This window comes from Salmo salar, chromosome ssa18 (genome assembly GCF_905237065.1).
Source record: "Salmo salar chromosome ssa18, Ssal_v3.1, whole genome shotgun sequence".
Taxonomy (NCBI): domain Eukaryota; kingdom Metazoa; phylum Chordata; class Actinopteri; order Salmoniformes; family Salmonidae; genus Salmo; species Salmo salar.
Window position 1 is genome coordinate 79,690,968 of NC_059459.1, and position 26,620 is coordinate 79,717,587.

The 26,620-nt window shown below is 44.9% G+C and overlaps 2 protein-coding genes across 6 annotated transcripts in view; both read left to right on the top strand.

Annotated features, from left to right (window-relative positions):
• The first annotated feature begins 9,599 nt into the window (after nucleotides 1–9,599).
• LOC106578137 (4F2 cell-surface antigen heavy chain) lies at nucleotides 9,600–19,650 on the top strand. Of its 4 annotated transcripts, none has more exons than XR_006760540.1 (11): nucleotides 9,600–10,381; nucleotides 12,198–12,388; nucleotides 13,464–13,637; nucleotides 13,980–14,071; nucleotides 14,295–14,434; nucleotides 16,051–16,163; nucleotides 16,342–16,478; nucleotides 16,580–16,705; nucleotides 17,053–17,257; nucleotides 17,524–19,473; nucleotides 19,536–19,650. XR_006760540.1 is itself a non-coding variant. In XM_014156759.2 (11 exons), exons 2-11 carry the CDS (start codon nucleotides 10,173–10,175, stop codon nucleotides 17,658–17,660), a joined length of 1,524 nt encoding a protein of 507 aa, XP_014012234.2. In that variant the 5' UTR covers nucleotides 9,601–9,826; nucleotides 10,148–10,172; the 3' UTR covers nucleotides 17,661–19,650. The 4 variants fall into 4 exon arrangements, 2 of the variants coding, with proteins under 2 accessions (XP_045557582.1, XP_014012234.2); XR_006760541.1 differs by having other exon boundaries at nucleotides 17,524–19,225; nucleotides 19,288–19,650; XM_014156759.2 differs by having other exon boundaries at nucleotides 9,601–9,826; nucleotides 10,148–10,381; nucleotides 17,524–19,650.
• A 4,634-nt stretch (nucleotides 19,651–24,284) lies between these two features.
• Nucleotides 24,285–26,620, top strand: part of LOC106578136 (uncharacterized) — a 38,704-nt gene continuing 36,368 nt past the window's right edge. For both annotated transcript variants that reach the window (XM_045701618.1, XM_045701619.1), the window contains exons 1-2: nucleotides 24,285–24,746; nucleotides 26,079–26,127. The gene's annotated coding sequence lies outside the window, so the exon portion shown is untranslated. The remainder of the gene's footprint in view (nucleotides 24,747–26,078; nucleotides 26,128–26,620) is intronic.

The window sequence follows — 26,620 nt, forward strand, 5'->3', positions numbered from 1 at the left end:
TTGGACAGGGCAGGGGTTAGAGAGAGAGAGGCTGGACAGGGCAGGGGTTAGAGAGAGAGAGGGGTTGGACAGGGCAGGGGTTAGAGAGAGAGAGAGAGAGGGGTTGGACAGGGCAGGGGTTAGAGAGAGAGGGGCTGGACAGGGCAGGGGTTAGAGAGAGAGAGGGGTTGGACAGGGCAGGGGTTAGAGAGAGAGAGGAGGGGGTTGGACAGGGCAGGCGTTAGAGAGAGAGAGGGGTTGGACAGGGCAGGGGTTAGAGAGAGAGGGTTGGACAGGGCAGGGGTTAGAGAGAGAGGGGGTTGGACAGGGCAGGGGTTAGAGAGAGAGAGAGGGGTTGGACAGGGCAGGGGTTAGAGAGAGAGAGAGAGGGTTGGACAGGGCAGGTGTTAGAGAGAGAGAGGGGTTGGACAGGGCAGGGGTTAGAGAGAGAGAGAGAGGGGTTGGACAGGGCAGGGGTTAGAGAGAGAGAGAGGGGTTGGACAGGGCAGGGGTTAGAGAGAGAGTGGGGTTGGACAGGGCAGGGGTTAGAGAGAGAGAGAGGGGCTGGACAGGGCAGAGGTTAAAGAGAGAGGGGTTGGACAGGGCAGGGGTTAGAGAGAGAGAGAGGGGTTGGACAGGGCAGGGGTTAGAGAGAGAGAGAGAGGGGTTGGAAAGGGCAGGTTTTAGAGAGAGAGAGGGGTTGGACAGGGCAGGGGTTAGAGAGAGAGAGGGGTTGGACAGGGCAGGTGTTAGAGAGAGAGAGAGATAGAATGGACAGGGCAGGGGTTAGAGAGAGAGAGGGGTTGAACAGGGCAGGGGTTAGAGAGAGAGAGAGAGAGAGAGGGGTTGGACAGGGCAGGGGTTAGAGAGAGAGAGAGGGGTTGGACAGGGCAGGGGTTAGAGAGAGAGAGAGGGGTTGGACAGGGCAGGGGTTAGAGAGAGAGAGAGGGGGGGGTTGGACAGGGCAGGGGTTAGAGAGAGAGAGGGGTTGGACAGGGCAGGGGTTAGAGAGAGAGAGGAGGGTTGGACAGGGCAGGGGTTAGAGAGAGAGAGAGGGGCTGGACAGGGCAGGGGTTAGAGAGAGAGAGAGAGAGGAGGGTTGGACAGGGCAGGGGTTAGAGAGAGAGAGGGGTTGGACAGGGCAGGCGTTAGAGAGAGAGAGGGGGGGGGTTGGACAGGGCAGGGGTTAGAGAGAGAGACAGGGGTTGGACAAGGCAGGGGTTAGAGAGAGAGAGAGGGGTTGGACAGGGCAGGGGTTAGAGAGAGAGAGAGGGGTTGGACAGGGCATGGGTTAGAGAGAGAGATGCTGGACAGGGCAGGCGTTAGAGAGAGAGAGAGGGGTTGGACAGGGCATGGATTAGAGAGAGAGACGGGTTGGACAGGGCAGGGGTTAGAGAGAGAGAGGGGTTGGACAGGGCAGGGGTTAGAGAGAGAGAGAGAGGGGTTGGACAGGGCAGGGGTTAGAGAGAGAGAGGCTGGACAGGGCAGGGGCTAGAGAGAGAGAGGGGTTGGACAGGGCAGGGGTTAGAGAGAGAGAGGGGTTGGACAGGGCAGGGGTTAGAGAGAGAGAGGGGTTGGACAGGGCAGGGGTTAGAGAGAGAGAGAGGCTGGACAGGGCAGGGGTTAGAGAGAGAGAGGGGTTGGACAGGGCAGGGGTTAGAGAGAGAGAGAGAGGGGTTGGACAGGGCAGGGGTTAGAGAGAGAGAGAGGGGTTGGACAGGGCAGGGGTTAGAGAGAGAGGGGTTGGACAGGGCAGGGGTTAGAGAGAGAGAGAGGGGTTGGACAGGGCAGGGGTTAGAGAGAGAGAGAGGAGGGTTGGACAGGGCAGGGGTTAGAGAGAGAGAGAGGAGGGTTGGACAGGGCAGGGGTTAGAGAGAGAGAGAGGGGTTGGACAGGGCAGGGGTTAGAGAGAGAGAGAGAGAGGAGGGTTGGACAGGGCAGGGGTTAGAGAGAGAGAGGGGTTGGACAGGGCAGGGGTTAGAGAGAGAGAGGGGTTGGACAGGGCAGGGGTTAGAGAGAGAGGGGTTGGACAGGGCAGGGGTTAGAGAGAGAGAGAGGGGTTGGACAGGGCAGGGGTTAGAGAGAGAGAGAGAGGGGTTGGACAGGGCAGGTGTTAGATAGAGAGAGGGGTTGGACAGGGCAGGGGTTAGAGAGAGAGAGAGGGGTTGGACAGGGCAGGGGTTAGAGAGAGAGAGAGAGGGGTTGGACAGGGCAGGGGTTAGAGAGAGAGAGAGGGGTTGGACAGGGCAGGGGTTAGAGAGAGAGAGGGGTTGGACAGGGCAGGGGTTAGAGAGAGAGAGGGGTTGGACAGGGCAGGGGGTAGAGAGAGAGAGGGGTTGGACAGGGCAGGTGTTAGAGAGAGATAGAATGGACAGGGCAGGGGTTAGAGAGAGAGAGGGGTTGAACAGGGCAGGGGTTAGAGAGAGAGAGAGAGAGGGGTTGGACAGGGCAGGGGTTAGAGAGAGAGAGAGGGGTTGGACAGGGCAGGGGTTAGAGAGAGAGAGAGGGGTTGGACAGGGCAGGGGTTAGAGAGAGAGGGGTTGGACAGGGCAGGGGTTAGAGAGAGAGAGAGGGGTTGGACAGGGCAGGGGTTAGAGAGAGAGGGGTTGGACAGGGCAGGGGTTAGAGAGAGAGAGAGGAGGGTTGGACAGGGCAGGGGTTAGAGAGAGAGGAGGGTTGGACAGGGCAGGGGTTAGAGAGAGAGAGGGGTTGGACAGGGCAGGGGTTAGAGAGAGAGGGGTTGGACAGGGCAGGGGTTAGAGAGAGAGAGAGGGGTTGGACAGGGCAGGGGTTAGAGAGAGAGAGAGAGAGAGGGGTTGGACAGGGCAGGTGTTAGAGAGAGAGAGGGTTGGACAGGGCAGGGGTTAGAGAGAGAGAGAGGTTGGACAGGGCAGGGGTTAGAGAGAGAGGGGTTGGACAGGGCAGGGGTTAGAGAGAGAGAGAGGAGGGTTGGACAGGGCAGGGGTTAGAGAGAGAGGAGGGTTGGACAGGGCAGGGGTTAGAGAGAGAGAGGGGTTGGACAGGGCAGGGGTTAGAGAGAGAGGGGTTGGACAGGGCAGGGGTTAGAGAGAGAGAGAGGGGTTGGACAGGGCAGGGGTTAGAGAGAGAGAGAGAGAGAGGGGTTGGACAGGGCAGGTGTTAGAGAGAGAGAGGGGTTGGACAGGGCAGGTGTTAGAGAGAGAGAGGGGTTGGACAGGGCAGGGGTTAGAGAGAGAGAAAGAGTGGTTGGACAGGGCAGGGGTTAGAGAGAGAGAGAGGGGTTGGACAGGGCAGGGGTTAGAGAGAGAGAGGGGTTGGACAGGGCAGGGGTTAGAGAGAGAGAGGAGCTGGACAGGGCAGGGGTTATAGGAGAGGATCGGGGGTTAGAGAGAGAGAGACTAGATAAGACAAGCAGTGAAAGTACAGGTAACTGCCAAAATAAAAGGAAATGCCAACACAAAGTGTCTTTACAGGGCGTTGATACACCACGAGCCGTCAGAACAGCTTCAATGTGCTTTGGTGGTTGGTAGCCTATTGGTTAAGAGCGTTGGGCCAGTAAGCGAAAGGTCGCTGGTTTGCATCCCCAAATCTGTCGATGTGCCCTTAAGCAAGGCTAATTGAACCCTAATTGCTCCTGTAAATTGCCCTGGATTAGAGCGTCTGCTAAATGACTAAAATGGCCAAGTGTCTGAAACTCTATTGGAGGGATGGTGACTGGCACACACACACACACTTTAAACCCCCCCATGCTCCTTTGAGACCCCTCTTGAAAAGTCCCTGAGATCTCTTCTTCTAGCCATGGTGACCAAAATAATGGACAACTGGGCATTTTTATACATGATGGGATGTTCATTGCTTAATTAACTCAGGAACCACACCTGTGGATACTTTGTGTCCCTCATTTACTCAAGTGTTTCCTTCATTTAGGATATGAAACAGTAGGGTTTCTTACATAACTCAAACCCAGGGTCAGAACCATACAGGAGAGTTACAGGAGAGTTAGGTTCTAAAGCAGTAAAATTACGGGGTTTATTCATCTTTATTTAACCAGGCAATTGAGTTAAGAACAAATTATTATTTACAATGACGGCCTACCGGGGAACAGCGGGTTAACTGCCTTGTTCAGGGGCAGAACGACATATGTTTACCTAGTCAGCTTGTCAAGTTAAAGTCCCTATAAGATTCTTTGGAGATTGTGTTGAGAATATGGCACATGAAAGAACAGTTTCCATTGGTTGACAGTCTAGGAGAATGTCACAATACACTACATGTGTGGGTGTCACGTCCTGACCAGCAGAGGGAGTGATTGTATTAGTTTTGGTCAGGACGTGGCAGAGGTTTTGTGTTGTGTGTAGGTTGGGTGCTGGACTCTCAATTGGAGGCAGGTGTTTCTAGTTGCCTCTGATTGGGAGTCCTATAAACAGGTGTGTGTTTTTCTTTGTGGTTGTGGGTAGTTGTTTGTGAGCACTGCTTTTGTTTAGCCTGCCACACTGTTCTTGTCGTGAGTATTGTTTATTGTTTTTTCCTGTGGATGCTTTGCTCATGTTTTATTAAAAAGATGAGTATCCACATTCCCGCTGCGTATTGGTCTTCTCTCCACTACGACAAATGTTACAGTGGGTGTACGCTGGTAAAAACAACACAGTGTGTGAGCTAGTGTCGCTGTAATTGGCTTCCTCACTACCCTGCCACTCTTTTGGAATTCAACAGTTGTATTTCGGGCGTTGTTGCAGATCTTGAGTATCTTGACGGCTGACCATCAATCAGGACATTGTGACCCCAGAATAAAGTAGCAGAAGTCTAACTGTTCTCATTGTATCAGCTTCATATCACGTCTCTAATGATCCACGTCCAGCTTCATATCACGTCTCTGATGATCCACGTCCAGCTTCATATCACATCTCTGATGATCCACGTCCAGCTTCATTTGTCCACGTCCAGCTTCATATCACGTCTCTGATGATCCACGTCCAGCTTCATATCACGTCTCTGATGATCCATGTACCAGCTTCATATCACGTCTCTGATGATCCACGTCCAGCTTCATATCACGTCTCTGATGATCCATGTACAGCTTCATATCACGTCTCTGATGATCCACGTACAGCTTCATATCACGTCTCTGATGGTCCATGTACAGCTTCATATCACGTCTCTAATGATCCACGTCCAGCTTCATATACATCTGGTGTGCATTATAAAAACAGAGGAAGAAAGAGGAGGTGGTGAGAGAGATGTAAAAGACAGAAAGGGAAAGAGGTAAGAACAGAGGAGCAGGGTAGACAGAATATAATTAATGAATCACAGTGCTACCCTAATATTCTCTCAGTTCATCACAATTACATAATAGCGTCTCTAGTGGTGTCTCCTAACCAGCCCTGGGCTCCCAGTCGGCCCAAAGGTTATCTTAAGAGTGGGTGAGGTGCCGATGACGGGACTGGGGGTTGGCATCCTCCCTCACATCAAAACATACCTGCAGACGAGAGACAGATGGAGAGAGAGCATGTTTAAACCTTGTGTTTTTATTTTTTATTCTAACAATGTCAGTCATCATAATCATCAGGAGGTGAAATGCAAAACTGACCTTGGATCATTAACTCTGGGACTACTACATGTGTGTCGGTGAACTACCGACACAGCTGATATAACCTAGAGGATTTAGGGAGAAGGGGAGAGAGGGATGAAGTGAAGGAGAGAGACTGTTATTGAGAAAATAAGGTAGTTAAAGAGACAGTGTTCAACAGGAATTTGTGTGTGGCCTCACCTGGTGTCCACAGTAAGTGGTTACAGAGTACTTTATGCTGAAAAACATGCACAGACACACAAGGACAAACAATATAGCGTTGTTATAGAAATAATGAAGTGTCTTACTAATCTCTATGGTTGTGTCACGTCCTGACCCTAGTAAGATGTCATTTTCTATAGTAGAGTAGGTCAGGGTGTGACAGGGGGGGTTTTGGGTGTTTTTCTATGTTTTCTATTTCTATGTTGGAGTTTTTGGGGGATGATCTCCAATTAGAGGCAGCTGGTTCTCGTTGTCTCTAATTGGAGATCATATTTAAGTTGGGTTTTTTTTTCTATTGTGTTTGTGGGCAGTTGAATTCTGTTTAGTTGTGTTCTGTGTAGACGTCAGTACCTGACAGAACTGTTTGCTGTTCGTTTTCGCTTTGTTATTTTCTTTAGTGTTCTGAGTTTAAATAAACGTAATTATGAGCCTCAACACGCTGCGCCTTGGTCCCCTCTATACGACAGCCGTTACAGGTTGGCCCTCTTGCCTATTCTTTGAAGGTAGAAGGAGCCACAGTTACACACCTGAGCCTGCTTACTGCACAACACAATCCATCAATCAGATAGGGTGTCTAATTGTTCAATATAGGTGACTTAAAATAGCCTGTTTTGTTTTTCTACAGACATCACACCCTTACCCGAAGAGCACCCTCACCCGAGAAGTAGAATTCAAAGGGAGAGAAACTGGGAATTGAATAACTGCAGTTAATATAGCTACGTAAATGGAATAATACTCTTATTGCAATGTGGATGGCTCTTAAAAGAGCCTTTGGTTGTGTATAGTGTAGTCTATGGTGTTGCCAGGGAACAGCACCTTCTTCGAAGAAGTAGGAGGTGAAGATCTCCCGCACACAGATTGCCTCTCTTGCTGCGTTGTTGGACCCCGTCCTTGAAACATCCTGCAGAGCAGCATACTTCTCCTCTGGCACATGGCGGCGAGCTGCAGATCTCCTCCTGGTCCTCGTGTCCATCCTCATGAAGTTATGAAGGACACAGGTAGCCTTCACACACCTGAATTCCTCCAGGAGGCAGTCCCAGACGGCCCTGGTCACCCAACCTTGCAGTGCCCTACAAGCTAACTAGGCAATCGTTTTGAAGGAATCTCCAGTTGCAAGGTATCTGTAGGAATATGGAAGATAATGTCATTATTAGACTTTTACATCACCAGGTCATTGTGGATTACTAATGTATAATATCACTGATAACAAATCATGATAACATTGGATTGATAGATGCATGTGGATGTGTAGCATGTGACAATAGCAGGATCATATCAAGGATAGCATCACAAATGAATACATAAATACCACTTGAAGCTTGAATCAGCTGTGCAGTCCTAAGGTAAAAACAAAAATGTGCACCCCTTTGAGTCCCCAGGACCAGGACTGAGAACCACTGCTCTTCATTGGGTCCTCTTCATCTGTAGACAGGCTTTCATAGCTCTTTGTATCTGAGGACAGAAAACCTCACAAGAAACAGACTTCATTATGCTCAAAATAGACAACACTGAATATTATGTTACTATTATCTCCGTCCTCACTTCTAGGGACTGGAACTACACAAGTACCTGCCCTATACAGAATAGCCTCCTCTCTTACTTTTACAGTTGGGGCTGCTATCTGTTCACCCTCCTCCATGGCTGTTAGCTACCTGGAAATGCATTTGAAGTTTGGTTTTTACAATGACAAATACATCAAGATAGCTAGTTAATATGAAGTTAGCTAGCTAAGTGAATTTAATATCACCAGCTACCTATCTATACAGTATATTAAGTTGGCTAGCTACGTTAGCATCTCATTTTAGTTAGCCCGCACTGTAGCTAGTTAGCTAATAACACATCGTTTGTTTTACCTTTTTAGAAATGTATTTACTTACTTGAATAGGTTCTTCCAGCCATGTGGACGATTGGAAACAGCGCAGCAAAGTGCGTCTGTCACCAGAGCGGTTTAGAGCATATTACTATTTACCTGTGAATGGGCAGATCCAACAGCCCTCAAACGTTTTAGTACACCTACTCATTCAAGGGTTTTTCTTTATTTTTACTATTTTCTACATTGTAGAATAATAGTGAAGACATCAAAACTATGAAATAATCATGTAGTAACCAAAAAAAATGGTTAAACAAATCAAAATATATTTTATATTTGAGATTCTTCAAATAGCCACCCTTTGCCTTGATGACAGCTTTGCACATTCTTGGCATTCTCTCAACCAGTTTCACCTGGAATGCTTTTCCCAACAGTCTTGAAGGAGTTCCCACATATGCTGAGCACTTGTTGGCTGCTTTTCCTTCACTCCGACTCATCCCAAACCATCTCAGTTTGGTTGAGGTTTGAGGATTGTGGAGGCCAGGTCATCTGATGCAGCACTTCATCACTCTCTTTCTTGGTAAAATAGCACAGCCTGGAGGTGTGTTGGGTCATTGTCCTGTTGGAAAAACAAATGATAGTCCCACTAAGCCCAAACCAGATGGGATGGCGTATCGCTTCAGAGTGCTGTGGTAGCCATGCTGGTTAAGTGTGCCTTGAAATCTAAATAAATCACAGACAGTGTCATCAGCAAAGCATCCCCACACCATAACACCTCCTCCATAGTTTACGGTGGGAAATACACATGCGGAGATCATCCGTTCACCCACACCACGTCTCACAAAGACACGAAGGTTGGAACCAAAAATCTTCAATTTGGACTCCAGACCAATGTCCATTGCTCGTGTTTCTTGGCCCAAGCAAGTCTCTTCTTCTTATTGGTGTCCTTTAGTAGTGGTTTCTTTGCAGCAATTCGACCACGAAGACCTGATTCACACAGTCTCCTCTGAACAGTTGATGTTGAGATGTGTCTGTTACTTGAACTCTGTGAAGCATTTATTTGGGCTGCAATTTCTGAGGCTGGTAACTTATCTAACTTCTCCTCTGCAGCAGAGGTAACTCTGGGTCTTCCTTTTCTGTGGCGGTCCTCATGAGAGCCAGTTTCATCATAGCGCTTGATGGTTTTTGCGACTGCACTTGAAGAAACTTTCAAAGTTCTAGAAATGTTCCGTATTGACTGACCTTCATGTCTTAAAGTAATGATGGACTGTCATTTCTCTTTGCTTATTTGAGCTGTTCTTAACATAATATGGACTTGGTCTTTTACCAAATAGGGCTATCTTCTGTATACCCCCCTACCTTGTCACAACACAAATGATTGGCTCAAATGCATTAAGAAGGAAAGAAATTCCACAAATTAACTTTTAAGAAGGAACAACTGTTAATTGAAATGCATTCCAGGTGACTACCTCATGAAGCTGGTTGAGAGAATACCAAGAGTGTGCAAAGCTTTCATCAAAGCAAAGGGTGGCTACTTTGAAGAATTTCAAATATAACATATAGTTTGATTTGTTGAACACGTGTTATTTCATAGTGTTGAGGTCTTCACTATTATTCTATAATGTAGAAAGTGCTGTTATTGTGAAGTGGAAACTTCTAGGAGCAACAACGGCTCAGCCGCGAAGTGGTAGGCCACACAAGCTCACAGAACGGAACCGCTGAGTGCTGAAACACGTAAGAATTGTTGCAACACTCACTACCGAGTTTCAAACTGCCTCTGGAAGCAACTTTCAGCACAATAACTGTTTGACGGAAGCTTCATGAAGCTGGTTGAGAGAATGCCAAGAGTGTGCAAATATATTTTGATTTGTTTAACACTTTTTTTTGGTTACTACATGATTCCATGTGTGTTATTAAATAGTTTTGATGTCTTCACTATTATTCTACAATGTAGAAAATAGTAAAAAAAAAAAAAGAAAAACCCTTGAATGACTAGGTGTACTAAAACTTTTGACCGGTAGTGTATATGTTGCCAGCACACCCAAAAGTGAGCCACTCTGGGCGGTTGGATCCACACGGACAGAGAGCGCGAAGAGACGCACACCTGTCGCAAACTCAACGGAGTCTTGACTCTACTTTTTTTTTAACGGTTAATTTTATGAGGCAAACGTTTGTTTTTATTCATTTGGGAGATAAGAGAGCTACATTATCAAAAACATTTGGATATGTTTTGTTAGTTTTGGGCCGGTAGAATGTTTGTTTTCTGGTCGAAGGTGGTTAGTTATTTGCTTAACTAACTAACTAACCAACTAGTTTAGTTAACAACATATAAATAACGACGATATAATAATGATTTGGATTGAGTAGACTACATTTCACAACAGTGAACTGTAGCCCACAGCAGGAAAGGAAAACTGCCTTTTTTATGTGTCGGAAAAACCTCTTCAAAATGAAAACGTGTGACTTTAACGTCTTTTAAGAGTCCAGTCGTTTTTTTTTGTCTAAGAAGTTATCCTTCATTCGTTAAAGTTAAAAGTTTTAATTTTAATTTAAGGTGAACTTGACAAAGTGTCGACACTGTGTATTTTCTACAGGGGAAAAAAACAAATCGTCCCGGAGATGAGTAAAGACACCGAGATAGAAATGAAGGATGTCGAGTTGAACGAGTTAGACCAGGGAGAACTACGGATGACCGGCGACGGACCGGCGACGGACGGACCTGGGGCTGAGAAGAACCGGTCGAGTGTGAAGCTGGAGGTCCTAGATGAGGTTGTCAAGTTTACCGGGCTGTCGAAGGAAGAGCTCATGAAAGTTGCTGGCACACCACGGTAAGTTAATTAAGAGATGGTTGTTGTTGGTTTATACTTTTAAAATATATATGTTTTTTAACTATTGCTAGCTAAATTAAACGTAAAGTTGCTATGAATCAATTTGAATTACCGAATCTACAATGTAAACATGTAAACGCAGCAAAAAAATAAACGTCCCTTTTTCATGAACCTGTCTTTCAAAGATAATTCGTAAAAATCCAAATAACTTCACAGAACTTCATTGTAAAGGGTTTAAACACTGTTTCCATGCTTGTTCAATGAACCATGAACAATTAATGAACATGCACCTGTGGAACGGTCGTTAAGACACTAACAGCTTACAGACGGTAGGCAATTAAGGTCACAGTTATGAAAACTTAGGACACTAAAGACGCCTTTCTACTGACTCTGAAAAACACCAGAAGAAAGATGCCCAGGGTCCCTGCCCATCTGCGTGAACGTGCCTTAGGCATGCAGATGTGGCCAGGGCAATAAATTGCAATGTCCGTACTGTGAGACGCCTAAGACAGAGCTACAGGGAGACGGGATGGACAGCTGATCGTCCTCGCATTGGCAGACCACGTGTAACAACACCTGCACAGGATCGGTACATCCGAATATCACACCTGCAGGACAGGTACAGGATGGCAACAACAACTGCCCGAGTTACACCAGGAATGCACAATCCCTCCATCAGGGCTCAGACTGTCCGCAATAGGCTGAGAGAGGCTGGACTGAGGGCTTGTAGGCCTGTTGAAAGGCAGGTCCTCACCAGACATCACAGGCAACAATGTCGCCTGTGGGCACAAACCCACCGTCGCTGGACCAGACAGGACTGGCAAAAAGTGCTCTTCACTGACGAGTCGCGGTTTTGTCTCACCAGGGGTGATGGTCAGATTTGCATTTATCGTTGAAGGAATGAGCATTACACCGAGGCCTGTACTCTGGAGCGGGATCAATTTGGAGGTGGAGGGTCCGTCATGGTTTGGGGCGGTATGTCACAGCATCATCGGACTGAGCTTGTTGTCATTTCAGGCAATCTCAACGATGTGCGTTACAGGGAAGACATCCACCTCCCTCATGTGGTACCCTTCCTGCAGGCTCATCCTGACATGACCCTCCAACATGACAATGCCAGCCATACTGCTTGTTCTGTGCGTGATTTCCTGCAAGACAGTAATGTCAGTGTTCTGCCATGGCCAGCGAAGAGCCTGGATCTCAATCCCATTGAGCACGTCTGGGACCTGTTGGGTCGGAGGGTGAGGGCTAGGGCCATTCCCCCCAGAAATGTCTGGGAACTTGCAGGTGCCTTGGTGGAAGAGTGGGGTAACATCTCACAGCAAGAACTGGCAAATCTGGTGCAGTCCATGAGGAGGAGATGCACTGCAGTACTTAATGCAGCTGGTGGCCACACCAGATTCTGACTGTTACTTTGTTCAGGGACACATTATTCCATTTCTGTTAGTCACATGTCTGTGGAACTTGTTCAGTTAATGTCTCAGTTGTTGAATCTTGTTATGTTCATACAAATATTTACACATGTTAAGTTTACTGAAAATAAACGCAGTTGACAGTGAGAGGACGTTTCTTTTTTTGCTGAGTTTATATTCTACAATTGACATTTATTTCACTCGATTAAAGCGTTAGGCCAGTAACCAAACGTTTTCTGATTCGAATACTCAAGAAGACAAGGTGAAAAATGTGCCCTTGAGCAAGGCACTTAACCCTGATTTGCTAGAAGAGAAGGGGCATTATACTACTATGGCTGTAAAACAACATTTTCACTGAACCTATCCAGTCTGTGACAATTTCTTTTGGTAATTTTCCCCTCCAGGTGGGTGAGAACTCGCTGGGTTCTCCTGATGCTGTTCTGGTTGTGCTGCGTGGGGATGCTGGCTAGAGCCATAATGATCATTGTCCGGGCCCCCAGGTGTAAACCCATACCTGAGATGAACTGGTGGAATCAGGGTCCTCTCTATCAGATATCTGACCTGGGTGCCTTCAACCACAACAAGGGAATCAAAGGTGAGGGTATTGATGAGGACATGGGACACAATTAGCTTCAGGAATATCTACTAAGATAAAACAGGATATCATACACAGCATTATGGGGAATGTAGTCGATCATAAGGGTGGAACCAGGGTCCTCATATATACACACACATGTTCCCCCTGTCCCATTATGTAGTTGGATACCATTACATTTAAAGAAAAACTTGGAAGGAAGTGAATCTAGTTTCAGTGAGTTCTCTGGCTTGTGATTGAGGTAGTCAAGTCAGCTGCCTGTCCTCCAGCCTGCTGACTTGGCTAACATGAATGTAATATGAAACTGAAGAGGACAACTTCTCTTCTTCTTTATGGTTGAAACTTCGAGCTGACTAGGTGAAAAATCTGTCTGTGCCCCTGAGCAAGGCACAACCCTAATTGCTACTGTAAGTCACTCTGGATAAGACCGTCTGTTAAATTACAAAAATGTAAATGTCAACACATTTTATTCTTTTGTAAATTGATTGTATGATACAAGGTCCCATTTACTATCTCTCAGTTTTCACGTGCCGTTTTGGCTAACAGTAAACTGATTCCATACCCGGGGACACGTCTTCCCTTTTCCCGGTTAAAACACCTGACTGGTTTTGTTTTCCCTTCACACACCGGGACTGAAGGAAAGATTCACACACGCTCTCTCTGAGTCAGTTCCTGCTCACTGAAGCACACTACCTCTCTTTTCTATCTTTCTTATCACCTCTACGCGCTGACCTCTGACCCTTTCTTGTTCTCCTTTACGCCCCTCTTCCACTGTCTCCTTACCCCATCCTACCACCTTTTCACCCTCTTTTTCTCTCCTCTTTTCTCTTCAACCCTTTCTCCCAAACATCCTCCCCAACATCCTGTCACCTTCTGACCTCTACATGGCTGTGGTGAAGGATTCACTTCTCTCTCTCTCTCTCTCTCTCTCTCTCTCTCTCTCTCCCCCTTTCTCCCTCTCTCCTCCCCCTCTTTCCAGGTGTTGTAAGGTACTAGCCTGCATCAGCTCAAGGTGAAAGGCCTGGTCTGTGCAGAAGGATTCACTTCTTCTCCCTCTCCTCTCCTCTCCCTCCAGGTGTAGTGGAGGTACTAGACAGACTGGACCAGTTGAAGGTGAAGGGCCTGGTTCTGGGGCCTCTTCACACTGTCCAGCAGGACCGGGTAGACACACTAAACCTGGTCTCCATGGACCCTGGGGTAGGAACTGACCAGGACCTGCTGGTTCTGCTGGACAAGGCCCACCAGAAGGGTGAGTGACTGGGGCACACGTCTGCTCTGCACGAGGTGGCAGCTCAAACGACCAAAATCTCTGATCTGAGGCCTGGCTGTTTGTCCCATTCATCTGAACGGGACAAACATTATTATAGTATTATAGTGTATTATTGTATTATTATAGTATTATTATTATAGTATTATAGTGTATTATTATAGTATTATTATAGTATTATTATTACAGTATTATAGTATTATTATAGTATTATTATAGTATTATTATTATTATAGTGTATTATTGTATTATAGTAGATAATGGATCTGGATATTTTAATAATGATCTCCTCCAGACTGAAGAACTTGTATTTCTGTCTGTCAGGTATCTCTGTGGTGTTGAACCTGACCCCTAACCCTGGAGTTGACCCCTGGTTCAGTCCTGACCTCCTGCCTGAAGTACTGGACAATCTCGGGGTGAGAGAAAGGGATCTGTGCCATTTTTTTGGAATATCTTTTCTCTTGTCCTCCAGTGGTGCCTCTCTGTTTTAAACGAATACCCTTGATAATCTCTTCTCTCACTCTGTGTGACTGGACTGTTTGTCTGTTAACAACCATCTCTGTCATGTTCTACTCTAATGGCTGAGGCAACTCTGTATGTGAAATTTGTCTTATTACAAATTCTTAATTCATTCTCCAGTCTGCTGCTAAACACTGGCTGGGTATGGGTGTAGATGGCGTGCAGGTGTCCGGCCTCGCTGCTGCCAGCTCCTCTCCTGATTGGTCCAAGGTCCGGGGCGTCGTCCAGGGCAACGGTGCAGAACATGATGTGAAGAAGAGGTAACTTTAGGTCAAACAGGGAACTAGATGTCAAAAGCGTAACTGGAGGTCAAACACGGAAAAGTTCAAGCGAGTGTATAAAGGCTCTTTCAAACCAGACAAACGGATACCTAAAAAAAAACACAGCTACTTTTCTACATTTTTTTTCCTTTAAATCCAGCCTAACACACACACACACTCTCACATGCGCACAGACACTGAGAGTAGGTAGCTGCCGGGAGGCTGCAAGGCTTACGGCTGCATCTCAATAGTCTATAAAAGTACTTTTCCTCTCCATCTGTTCTGATGGTCAGAACCGGCTTTAATGTCTGGGTCGTGGCTTAGTTGACACGTTGTTTTGATCAGTATAGTCAGAAGGCTTTAGTTGGATCAGAGCTCAATAAAGACTGAACCAGGGAAAGGGGGAAATGCATGGTCTGTCTGTCTGGAGGCTTTCTGCCACCTGGTGGTGAAATGGAGACCCTGCAGTGGCACAGTACTACAGAGTAGTGCTCTCCCTTGGCTATCCAGGAATACCGTGGATGTCGGTCTGTGCCCGTGTTCATGAAGTTTCTCCCTTGGCTATCCAGGAGGAATGTGGTAGGCGGTCTGTGTTCATGAAGCGTCTCAGAGTGGTAGTGCCGATCTAGGATCAGTTCCCTGCTGTCATGTCATTTTTATTATGATCCTGCTGGACACAGATTTAACTTAGTCCTAGACTAAAATGTACTTTCAATAGAGATTGTCCATTGAGAATAATATTGAACCTGTTCTAAGCTCCTCCTCTTCCTCCAGAGCTCTCATAGGAGTGGTAGATGGACTGTTCTAAGCTCCTCCTCTTCCTCCAGAGCTCTCATAGGAGTGGTAGATGGACTGTTCTAAGCTCCTCCTCTTCCTCCAGAGCTCTCATAGGAGTGGAAGATGGACTGTTCTAAACTCCTCCTCTTCCTCCAGAGGTCTCATAGGAGTGGAAGATGGACTGTTCTAAGCTCCTCCTCTTCCTCCAGAGCTCTCATAGGAGTGGAAGATGGACTGTTCTAAACTCCTCCTCTTCCTCCAGAGGTCTCATAGGAGTGGAAGATGGACTGTTCTAAACTCCTCCTCTTCCTCCAGAGCTCTCATAGGAGTGGTAGATGGACTGTTCTAAACTCCTCTTCCTCCAGAGCTCTCATAGGAGTGGTAGATGGACTGTTCTAAGCTCCTCCTCTTCCTCCAGAGCTCTCATAGGAGTGGTAGATGGACTGTTCTAAGCTCCTCCTCTTCCTCCAGAGCTCTCATAGGAGTGGAAGATGGACTGTTCTAAACTCCTCCTCTTCCTCCAGAGGTCTCATAGGAGTGGAAGATGGACTGTTCTAAGCTCCTCCTCTTCCTCCAGAGCTCTCATAGGAGTGGAAGATGGACTGTTCTAAACTCCTCCTCTTCCTCCAGAGGTCTCATAGGAGTGGAAGATGGACTGTTCTAAACTCCTCCTCTTCCTCCAGAGCTCTCATAGGAGTGGTAGATGGACTGTTCTAAACTCCTCTTCCTCCAGAGCTCTCATAGGAGTGGTAGATGGACTGTTCTAAACTCCTCCTCTTCCTCCAGAGCTCTCATAGGAGTGGTAGATGGACTGTTCTAAACTCCTCCTCTTCCTCCAGAGCTCTCATAGGAGTGGAAGATGGTCTGGACTCCTCTGATGTCTCTCATCTTCTCAGCTCCTCTGGTGTTGACCTGATGTTGTCTGATATCCTCAACACCCCTGCAGACTCAGGTAAACAGTGACGAAGAAGACCATAAGGAGGAGGATGATTTGCTCAAATGGCCCTACACATAAATCTGAATTACCAAACTAACCGTAATGATATGACAAAAGTCAATATGAAGACACACTACCAACACATGTACATAACCTTAAATCTCTTCATAAACCTAACCATCTCATCCTCCAGGTATCCAGAGAGCCAAGTCCATCCAGTACCTGATCTCTACCCAGAAACAGAGCTCTCTAGCCTGGGGACTAGGAGGTACCAGGGGGAACCACCTGGCTAGCATGGTGGAGAGACCAGAGCTGGTCCGGCTCTACCAGGTACAGGAAATCCTTCCTACAGGCGTGACGGTGTACTTGCGGTTAATTGACGAAACCAATTTACCCTGGAGGGGTAATAAAATATTTATTCTCTCCCCAAGCTACTGCTCTTCACTCTGCCTGGAACTCCTGTCTTCAACTATGGAGATGAGATAGGAAGAGTTGACCAGGGCTCCACCTCTCCTCAGATGCTGTGGTACACTGAGGCTGAGAACCAGACTGCTCAGGTACAGACTGGTTCTGTCTCTTTAACCTTTATTTAACCTTTTATTTAGCTAGGCAAGTCAGTTAAGAACAGATTCTTATTTACAATGACGGCCTACCCCGGCAAAACCCTAACGACGCCCTATGGGACTCCCAATCACGGCCGGTTGTGATACAGCCTGGAATCGAACCAGAGTCTGTAGTGACTCCTCTAGCACTGAGATGCAGTGCCTTAGACCGCTGCGCCACTCGGGAGCCCATTATAGAGGGCTGTTGGTCTAGTGTACTTCAATCAACATGTATCTGACAAAATGCAGATTAGGATTCAAACCCTCCAACAGAAAATATTCTTGGTCTCTCTTCTGTCCAGGCCCAGAAGACTTGTTTGTGGTTTAAGACCCTCTCTGCCCTGAGGGGTGAAGAACGTTCCCTCCTTCACGGGGACTACTTCCCCCTCCACTCCTCCTCCTCATCCCTGGCTTTCTTGCGTCTGTGGGACCAGAGCGAGAGATATGTGACGGCTGTCAACTGGGGCTCCACCCCTGCCACCCTATACATGGCCCTCGACCACCCAGGTAAGTTTTATTGGTCACGTGCAGATGTTAATGCGAGTGTACCAAAACGCTTGTGTTGCGTAGTTTCCTAAGGACTCGAAGCGAGGCGATCATCTGTCGGCGCCATCTTGCCTTGTTATTTAAATATATTTGTCTTTTCCAAATAACACGTGAGTATATCATGAAAATCAATTAAAATCTCACAGGGGGGGGAAAAAAAACATGATTTAAAAACATCATCATGCTATACATTACAATACTGACAGGATTTCTCCTTCTCTTCCCAGACCTGGGTCTTCCACAGCAGGCTGAAGTCAAGCTGAGTACAGACTCTGAAAACCTAGATGTAGACAGCTCTGTCTCGCTGGATAAACTGCTGCTGGGACCAGGACAGGCTGTCCTATTGACCTTTCCCTTTGTTTAGGAGGGGGCTAAAACAGACCAGGACAGGCTGTCCTATTGACCTTTCCCTTTGTTTAGGAGGGGGGCTAAAACAGACCAGGACAGGCTGTCCTATTGACCTTTCCCTTTGTTTAGGAGGGGGCTAAAACAGACCAGGACAGGCTGTCCTATTGACCTCCCCCTTTGTTTAGGAGGGGGCTAAAACAGACCAGGACAGGCTGTCCTATTGACCTTTCCCTTTGTTTAGGAGGGGGCTAAAACAGACCAGGACAGGCTGTCCTATTGACCTTTCCCTTTGTTTAGGAGGGGGGCTAAAACAGACCAGGACAGGCTGTCCTATTGACCTTTCCCTTTGTTTAGGAGGGGGCTAAAACAGACCAGGACAGGCTGTCCTATTGACCTTTCCCTTTGTTTAGGAGGGGGGCTAAAACAGACCAGGACAGGCTGTCCTATTGACCTTTCCCTTTGTTTAGGAGGGGGCTAAAACAGAGACCAGGACAGGCTGTCCTATTGACCTTTCCCTTTGTTTAGGAGGGGGGCTAAAACAGACCAGGACAGGCTGTCCTATTGACCTTTCCCTTTGTTTAGGAGGGGGGCTAAAACAGACCAGGACAGGCTGTCCTATTGACCTTTCCCTTTGTTTAGGAGGGGGCTAAAACAGACCAGGACAGGCTGTCCTATTGACCTTTCCCTTTGTTTAGGAGGGGGCTAAAACAGACCAGGACAGGCTGTCCTATTGACCTCCCCCTTTGTTTAGGAGGGGGCTAAAACAGACCAGGACAGGCTGTCCTATTGACCTTTCCCTTTGTTTAGGAGGGGGGCTAAAACAGACCAGGACAGGCTGTCCTATTGACCTTTCCCTTTGTTTAGGAGGGGGCTAAAACAGACCAGGACAGGCTGTCCTATTGACCTTTCCCTTTGTTTAGGAGGGGGGCTAAAACAGACCAGGACAGGCTGTCCTATTGACCTTTCCCTTTGTTTAGGAGGGGGGCTAAAACAGACCAGGACAGGCTGTCCTATTGACCTCCCCCTTTGTTTAGGAGGGGGGCTAAAACAGACCAGGACAGGCTGTCCTATTGACCTTTCCCTTTGTTTAGGAGGGGGCTAAAACAGACCAGGACAGGCTGTCCTATTGACCTTTCCCTTTGTTTAGGAGGGGGGCTAAAACAGACCAGGACAGGCTGTCCTATTGACCTTTCCCTTTGTTTAGGAGGGGGGCTAAAACAGAGACCAGGACTAGAAGAAACTGATTAACAGAACTTTTAGACAGTGAGCAGAGGGAAAATGCAGTAAAGATGTTTTATACCACAGAGAACTAGCAGAAGAAGGAATGTACAGTATGAGTTTTAGCTGGTGATAAATAAATATGATAATATGTTAGGCCACGGTTGAGGGTAAATATTTGATCAATTGTTTTTGTTGTCCTTTGTTTAGATAAACTTTTTTTTAAAGGACTTTTTTTTTTTTTTTACTTCAGTTATTTATGAAATGTTGAACTGTTGGAATTTGAATTTGAATGTAAAAATTGTTGATTTTTGAATCTGTGTTCCAGTGAATAGGGCTGTTTATAGTGTAGGAGAAGGCAAGGTCCTACTGCTTGAAGTTGTTCTACAGTGAATAGTGCTGTTTATAGTGTAGGAGAAGGCAAGGTCTTACTGCTTGAAGTTGTTCTACAGTGAATAGGGCTGTTTATAGTGTAGGAGAAGGCAAGGTCCTACTGCTTAAAGTTGTTCTACAGTGAATAGTGCTGTTTATAGTGTAGGAGAAGGCAAGGTCCTACTGCTTGAAGTTGTTCTACAGTGAATAGGGCTGTTTATAGTGTAGGAGAAGGCAAGGTCCTACTGCTTGAAGTTGTTCTACAGTGAATAGTGCTGTTTATAGTGTAGGAGAAGGCAAGATCCTACTGCTTGAAGTTGTTCTGAATGAAAGTTGAGCCAAGTAATATTGCTTGTTGACAGACATCGACTCTGTTTCTGTCACTTTCCTACACAGAATAAAGTGTGTGATTCATATGTGTATGCCTCCGTCTTATGATCTGTGTGAGTGACGTTGGCTTAATGCCACACGCTTACCGTTAACCCTTGTTTGCACAGGAGCTTTCCAGGTGTGATTAAGTATGTCAGAAAGAGCAGGGATCTCAGGCAGTATCTTATGACCTTATTAAACCTCCCCCCTCTCGATACAGGTGACTACCCACAGCCAAGATGTTTCTCATTTACTGCTAGAAGGATTTGACTGTTCAGTCTGCTGCAGTGGTGTAAAGTACTTATTTAAAAACTTGTATTTCGTGTATATCTGTGTACTTTTATATTTTATATTTTGACTACTTTTACTTCTCTACATTCCTGAAGAGAATAATTTTTTTTTTCCTCCATACATTTTCCCTGACACCTAAAAGTACTCGTTACTTTTCAAGTGTGCTCCTGGCTAGCCATAAATTTAAAATGAGAAAATGGTGCCGTCTGGTTTGCCCAATTATAAGGAATGTGAAATTATTTATATATATTTTTTTTAACGTTTTGATACTTGAGTAAAAGTATTTAGTTTTTGACATTTTACTTAAGTAGTATTTTACTGTGACTCACTTTTTAAGTCCGGTATCTTTACTTTGACTCAAGTATGACAATTGGGTACTCCCCCCCCCGCTGGTCTCTGTGAAGTCGTGTGTTTTTAGATGCGGTAGTGTGTGTTCAGTGCTGGCATATGTAGAGATGAGAACTTCTACAAAACCACACGTAGGCAAAGGTTGATGTAACGATGGTGAGACAATGAGTAAGAGAAGTACCGATACATTACATACGTCTCCCTCTTATGCACACACGCCACTGCAGACCCTGGTTCGATTCCAGGCTGCATCACAACCGGCCATGATTGGGAGTCCCAAAGGGTGGTGCACAATTGGCCCAGCGGTGTCCGGGATTGGCCGGGGTAGGCCATCTTTGTAAATAAGAATTTTGTTCTTAACTGAAGTGTGTATGGGACTACTCGTCTATGCCACACATGTCGTTGACTCTTTATTATATTGTAATGGCCGTACACATCTTTAACCACAGTGAATTTTTTAACATTTGTACACCTGTAGAAAACGTGCTACATTGAAACTGATTACTGTGTTGTTGGGTTTGGAGCTGGCAAGAAAGGCATTTCACTGTACTAGTGCACGTCACACAACTTGATACTTGAAATGTGCTTTTACTTGCAGTAGCGTGTGTGTGTGTTCAGTCACGTAGATGCAGTTGTGTGTGTGTGTGTGTGTTCAGTCACGTAGATGCAGTCGTGTGTGTGTGTGTGTGTTCAGTCACGTAGATGCAGTTGTGTGTGTGTGTGTTCAGTCACGTAGATGCAGTTGTGTGTGTGTGTGTGTGTGTGTGTGTGTGTGTGTGTGTGTGTGTGTGTGTGTGTGTGTGTGTGTTCAGTCACGTAGATGCAGTCGGGTGTGTGTGTGTTCAGTCATGTAGATGCAGTCGTGTGTGTGTTCAGTCACGTAGATGCAGTCGTGTGTGTGTGTGTGTGTGTGTGTGTGTGTGTGTGTGTGTGTGTGTGTGTGTGTGTGTGTTGTTCAGTCATGTGTGTTCTGTGCTGGCAGATGTAATGCTTTGTGTGTAAGAAATTTCCCAAAGCCACACTTAGACAAAGGCCCGTCAACCTGTGGTTTATGTTACCGTCGACAACCCCAATTTACCACGGTTACCAGGTTACCCCCTAAATGACTTTACATCCAGTCTATTCATTATTTTCATTATCACATACATTTATTAATGATTCGTTTCAATCATTTGACTGGTTAAAAAAAAAAAGACTTTTGATGACCTATCTAGTAATATTGTACGATTAAAAAAAAATAATATATATATATATATTTATATCTTTATCATAATGTTGGTGAATTATTTTGTATCTTTATTTTAATTCAACCTCTATCTGGCGATTAAAGCTTTATGAATTGATCTAGACAGAAATGCACCCACCATCAAATATCTTTGAAAGACCTCGATTGAAGTTAAGAATTATTAGACATAAATATCGCTATTACATTGGCCTGTGGATATTTTTGGCATCTTTACATTAGTCTTTACGTGTTAAGTTATCTTACATCGTATGTATTGAAATCCACTGTTGGAGAAGCTACTCTGAAATCATATTTTACCAAGCTACCAATTTAACTTGAAGAAGTTTTAAGCTACACTAATTTAACCATTAAGAAAAACTAAAGTTACTTTGAAAAAGTAGTTATCTACATCCAAAGTAGTTTGTGAAATGTCATAGATTACAAATTACAAAAATAGGTCAGGTGTTAACAGGATGTACCCTATTAAACACCAACTATGTTTCACATGAGAATTAGGTCTGATGCTGAAAAATAAATTTTATTTCAACCATATTTTCTTAATTTTTTTAGCAATAATAATAATAATAAAACATTTTGTGTGTCGTTCCAGCAGTTAGCTACACCGCTACATGGTAAAACAGTATTGTGTAGTTCCAGTAGTTAGCTACACCGCTACATGTTAAAACAGTAGTGTGTAGTTCCAGTAGTTAGCTACACCGCTACATGGTAAAACAGTAATGTGTAGTTCCAGTAGTTAGCTACACCTCTAGCTGGTAAAACAGTAGTGTGTAGTTCCAGTAGTTAGCTACACCGCTACATGGTAAAACAGGAGTGTGTAGTTCCAGTAGTTAGCTACACCTCTAGCTGGTAAAACAGTAGTGTGTAGTTCCAGTAGTTAGCTACACCGCTACATGGTAAAACAGTAGTGTGTAGTTCCAGTAGTTAGCTACACCGTTACCTGGTAAAACAGTAGTGTGTCGTTCCAGCAGTTAGCTACACCGCTACATGATAAAACAGTACTGTGTAGTTCCAGCAGTTAGCTACACCGCTACCTGGTAAAACAGTAGTGTGTAGTTCCAGTAGTTAGCTACACCGCTACATGGTAAAACAGTAGTGTGTAGTTCCAGTAGTTAGCTACACCGCTACCTGGTAAAACAGTAGTGTGTAGTTCCAGTAGTTAGCTACACCGCTACATGGTAAAACAGTAGTGTGTAGTTCCAGTAGTTAGCTACACCGCTACATGGTAAAACAGAGTGCTACTACTGAAAATACTACCAAGATTTGAATTTAATTCAACTACCACCAAGCTACTGCAAAATGTAGTTAAATTACAAGTTGAACTATGTGTAAATGTTGTTCACTACTCTTCAACACAGTTGAACTCAATAGTCTTTAGATTTTACAAAACTGCTCTGGAAATCAGCCTAAAATGTACAAATGGCCGTCTCTGTGTCTCTTTCAGTGAAGGTGACCTCTACTGTCTTCTTAGGCCCTTGACAAAAACACTAGAGCAAGGCGCTTGCAATGCCAAGGGTCGTGGGCTTGATTGCCGCTCGGACCACCCATACGTCAAATGTATGTACCATAGGAGGCTGCTGAGGGGAGGACGGCTCATAATAATGACCGAAACGGAGCGAATGGAACGGCATCAAACACCATGGAAACCGTACGTTTGATGTATTTGATACCATTCCACTTCAGTCATTACCACGAACCGTTCTCCCCAATTAAGATGCCACCAACCTCCTGTGGTATTCACGCATGACAAGTCGGGATAAACGTGTCAGCTAAAAGCCATGTACTCTAAACTTTAAAACCATTTACATATCAACTTTAAACCCATTTACATATCAACTTAAACCATTTACATATCAACTTAAACCATTTACATATCAACTTAAACCTGTTTACATATCAACTTTAAACCTATTTACATATCAACTTTAAATCCATTTACATATCAACTTTAAATCAATTTACATATCAACTTTAAAACCATTTACATATCAACTTTTAAAGATGCACTATGCAGAAATCGCTCCTCCATTTCCTGGCTGCTAAAATTCTAATAGTTAGCCTAATTTCAGTCTATGTGACAAAATTAGCAGGTATAGTGTAGAGAATCATTGTACCATTTTCATAACCAAAAATATAGTATTTTCATCTGTTTGAAGCTGGTGTACAAAACCGAAAGTAAAAGATGCAAAAAATGAAACTTAAGCTCCGAAAATAGAAATAGTGCACATAGAACAGATCTACCGCTTCTTAGACTTGCTTTCAATGAGAATGACAGATCTATAACTCACATTTCTATGTGAATTTGGTCGCCCCCCCCCCAAAAAAAGTTACATATTTCACTAAGTATTTTTGTCTCTTTAGCTGCTGTCTGAGAGAATAGCCTGCCGCCAAGGTGAATTCCACTAACCAAACACCCCCACATACACACCGTGTCCCAGTCCCCGTCGGTGCGAAACCACCCCCCTGACTGGTGCACAGTCATTGACAGCCTCTCGATCTTACTGTGTCACTCTTCATCCTCATCATCATCAGTAGCAGCAACATCCTCATTATCATTACCATCATCTTAGACTGAAAGATTCATTGTCTAAGTGCTTCTAAAGTTGTTTTGATATTAGAACTTATTGTAATACATTTCACCATTGGGCCTACTGTTAAGAGGTATATAAACTTCTTTGAGTATTTTTAAGAGTATTTAAAAATATATATATATTTTAAAAGAAAAGGTCACAGAAAAACAGAAGAGAGAGAGACAGACAGAGTGAGAGACAGAGTGAGGGAGGGACAGAGAGAGTGAGGGACAGACAGAGACAGACAGACAGTGAGAGTGAGAGACAATGAGGGAGGGACAGAGAGAGAGTGAGGGACAGACCGAGAGTGAGGGACAGTGTGAGAGAGAGAGAGAGAGCTGTGTTCAAGGTCTGGGCCACTGCTCTGTGGTGTGTTAATGTCACTTTGTTTCCAGGATGACGAGGTGTGTGAGAGATCAGAGAACACACACACAGAGGTGAGATCAGAGGAATCGAGAGAGCGACAGCGGCCCATAACCGCTCTTATGACTCTCTCGCTCTCTCCTCGCTCTCTCCTCTCGCTCTCTCCTCTCGCTCTCATTCTCTCTCTCGCTCTCATTCTCTCTCTCTCTCATACACACACACACACATGCACCACACACAGACACACTCACAACACACATGCACTAGAGCGATGCCGTATGTACAGTGTGTTACTACCATTGACGTGATCGTGATGAAGGGATGAATGGTAAGTCTGCATCTCTTTTCTTAGCCTGTTCGTATTGTTGAGCCATTATAATTAACGTGTAAATGGAGGTTGCAAATGCATGAAAACATGTACTGACTATGACTGACATTTGGTTGTCTTACCTAGCTAAGAGCGTCTACTAGATTACTGAAAGGTAAATGGGAAGTCTCATTGTAGCTAGTCTCATTGTCAGACAAACAGAGAGTCCTTCAATGAGATGCTGGTGACAACCTGCCTTGTTGTGTTCTGATCTATAGCCCAAACCAGTTCATTTCACACATATAACTTTGGAAAAACACAGACAAAAGGATTTTTTTTGATGTTGATTTAAATGGAGATTTAAGTTGTCTTGTAAAAAGGCCTTGCAGCCGAATCGTAACGAGACGTAGCGGAGAGAAAAAAAAGGCTTGCGATCGAAACATCTGCATCAACAAATATCCTTGTGATTCACCTACTGTATGTTTATCTATGATACCCTACATATCCTTTAGGTTACAGATCCCCAGGGTCGTCTAGTAAAGATATCTGATGTATTCATCATCTGAGGATTCTAACCGTAGTCTGATTTTACGGGTGTCCACGCTGGAGTCTATTTTACGGGTGTCCACGCTGGAGTCTATTTTACGGGTGTCCATGCTGGAGTCTGATTTACGGGTGTCCACGCTGGAGTCTATTTTACGGGTGTCCATGCTGGAGTCTGATTTTACGGGTGTCCACGCTGGAGTCTATTTTACGGGTGTCCACGCTGGAGTCTGATTTTACGGGTGTCCATGCTGGAGTCTGATTTTACGGGTGTCCAGGCTGGAGTCTGATTTTACGGGTGTCCATGCTGGAGTCTGATTTTACGGGTGTCCAGGCTGGAGTCTGATTTTACGGGTGTCCATGCTGGAGTCTGATTTTACGGGTGTCCAGGCTGGAGTCTCCCATGTAGTTCTATTGTTAGACTGTTGATGCTGTTTGTTCCATTATTACCTCATAATATTTGTTTGAAGGAGTATTTCTGTCTGTGTCCAATTTATGTGCCGTCTTGTTTATATATTGTTTTCTCATTGTGTGCTGTGAGGCACTGCTGGTATATAATACCATGTTTTAGGTGTTGGGTAAACTCTGAAAAATTATCCCTTAAAATTCACTCATTCATTTAATGGTACATTTGGTAATTTTTTGGAGGTAACGTGCACAATTCCAGTCCTTATGTCAGAGCAGAAACCTGTTGTTGGATTTAAAGGATGCTTTTCTCCCAACGATTCACAGGTTGAAAAATGCATGTTAAAATAGTTTGGTAATATTAAAAATATATATATATATTTCGTACTTTTCCCCCATATTCAGGTGGCATCTGAGAACCTGTTCAAACCTTGACCAGAGCCCCGGGACGAGAGTAAGTTCCCTTTTCACTAATCAATGATTTTTATTTATCTGTTTAATAAAATGTGATTAGCAGTGACCGATTTAAACAACACATTCCACTTTGATTTCCGAATAATTGAACCACTACTTAATGACTGCAGGTATATTATATTTCTGCGTAGGCTACTCTGTAGCTTTTACCTTCACCGTGACCTTATGACCTTTAAGTTCATTAGTGATTTAGGAATTCAATCCAATCTGCACTGAGTATTTTTACAAATATTTTATGTAATGAGAGAAAAATTCTAATTTCCAAAAGACAATATGTGTAGTTTAACTGTATCTGGCAAGCATCGGACTTGGACCGCATAAATATGAAGTATATATAAATATATATAAATATAAATATTCGCTGAAATTATAAAAAGTAATGAGAAATGTACAACCAAAAAATATCGTTTTCATCTTTAGCTTTGGTCACCTGATTCTGTTAGTTTGGACCGTAAAGGTTCTACATACAGTTC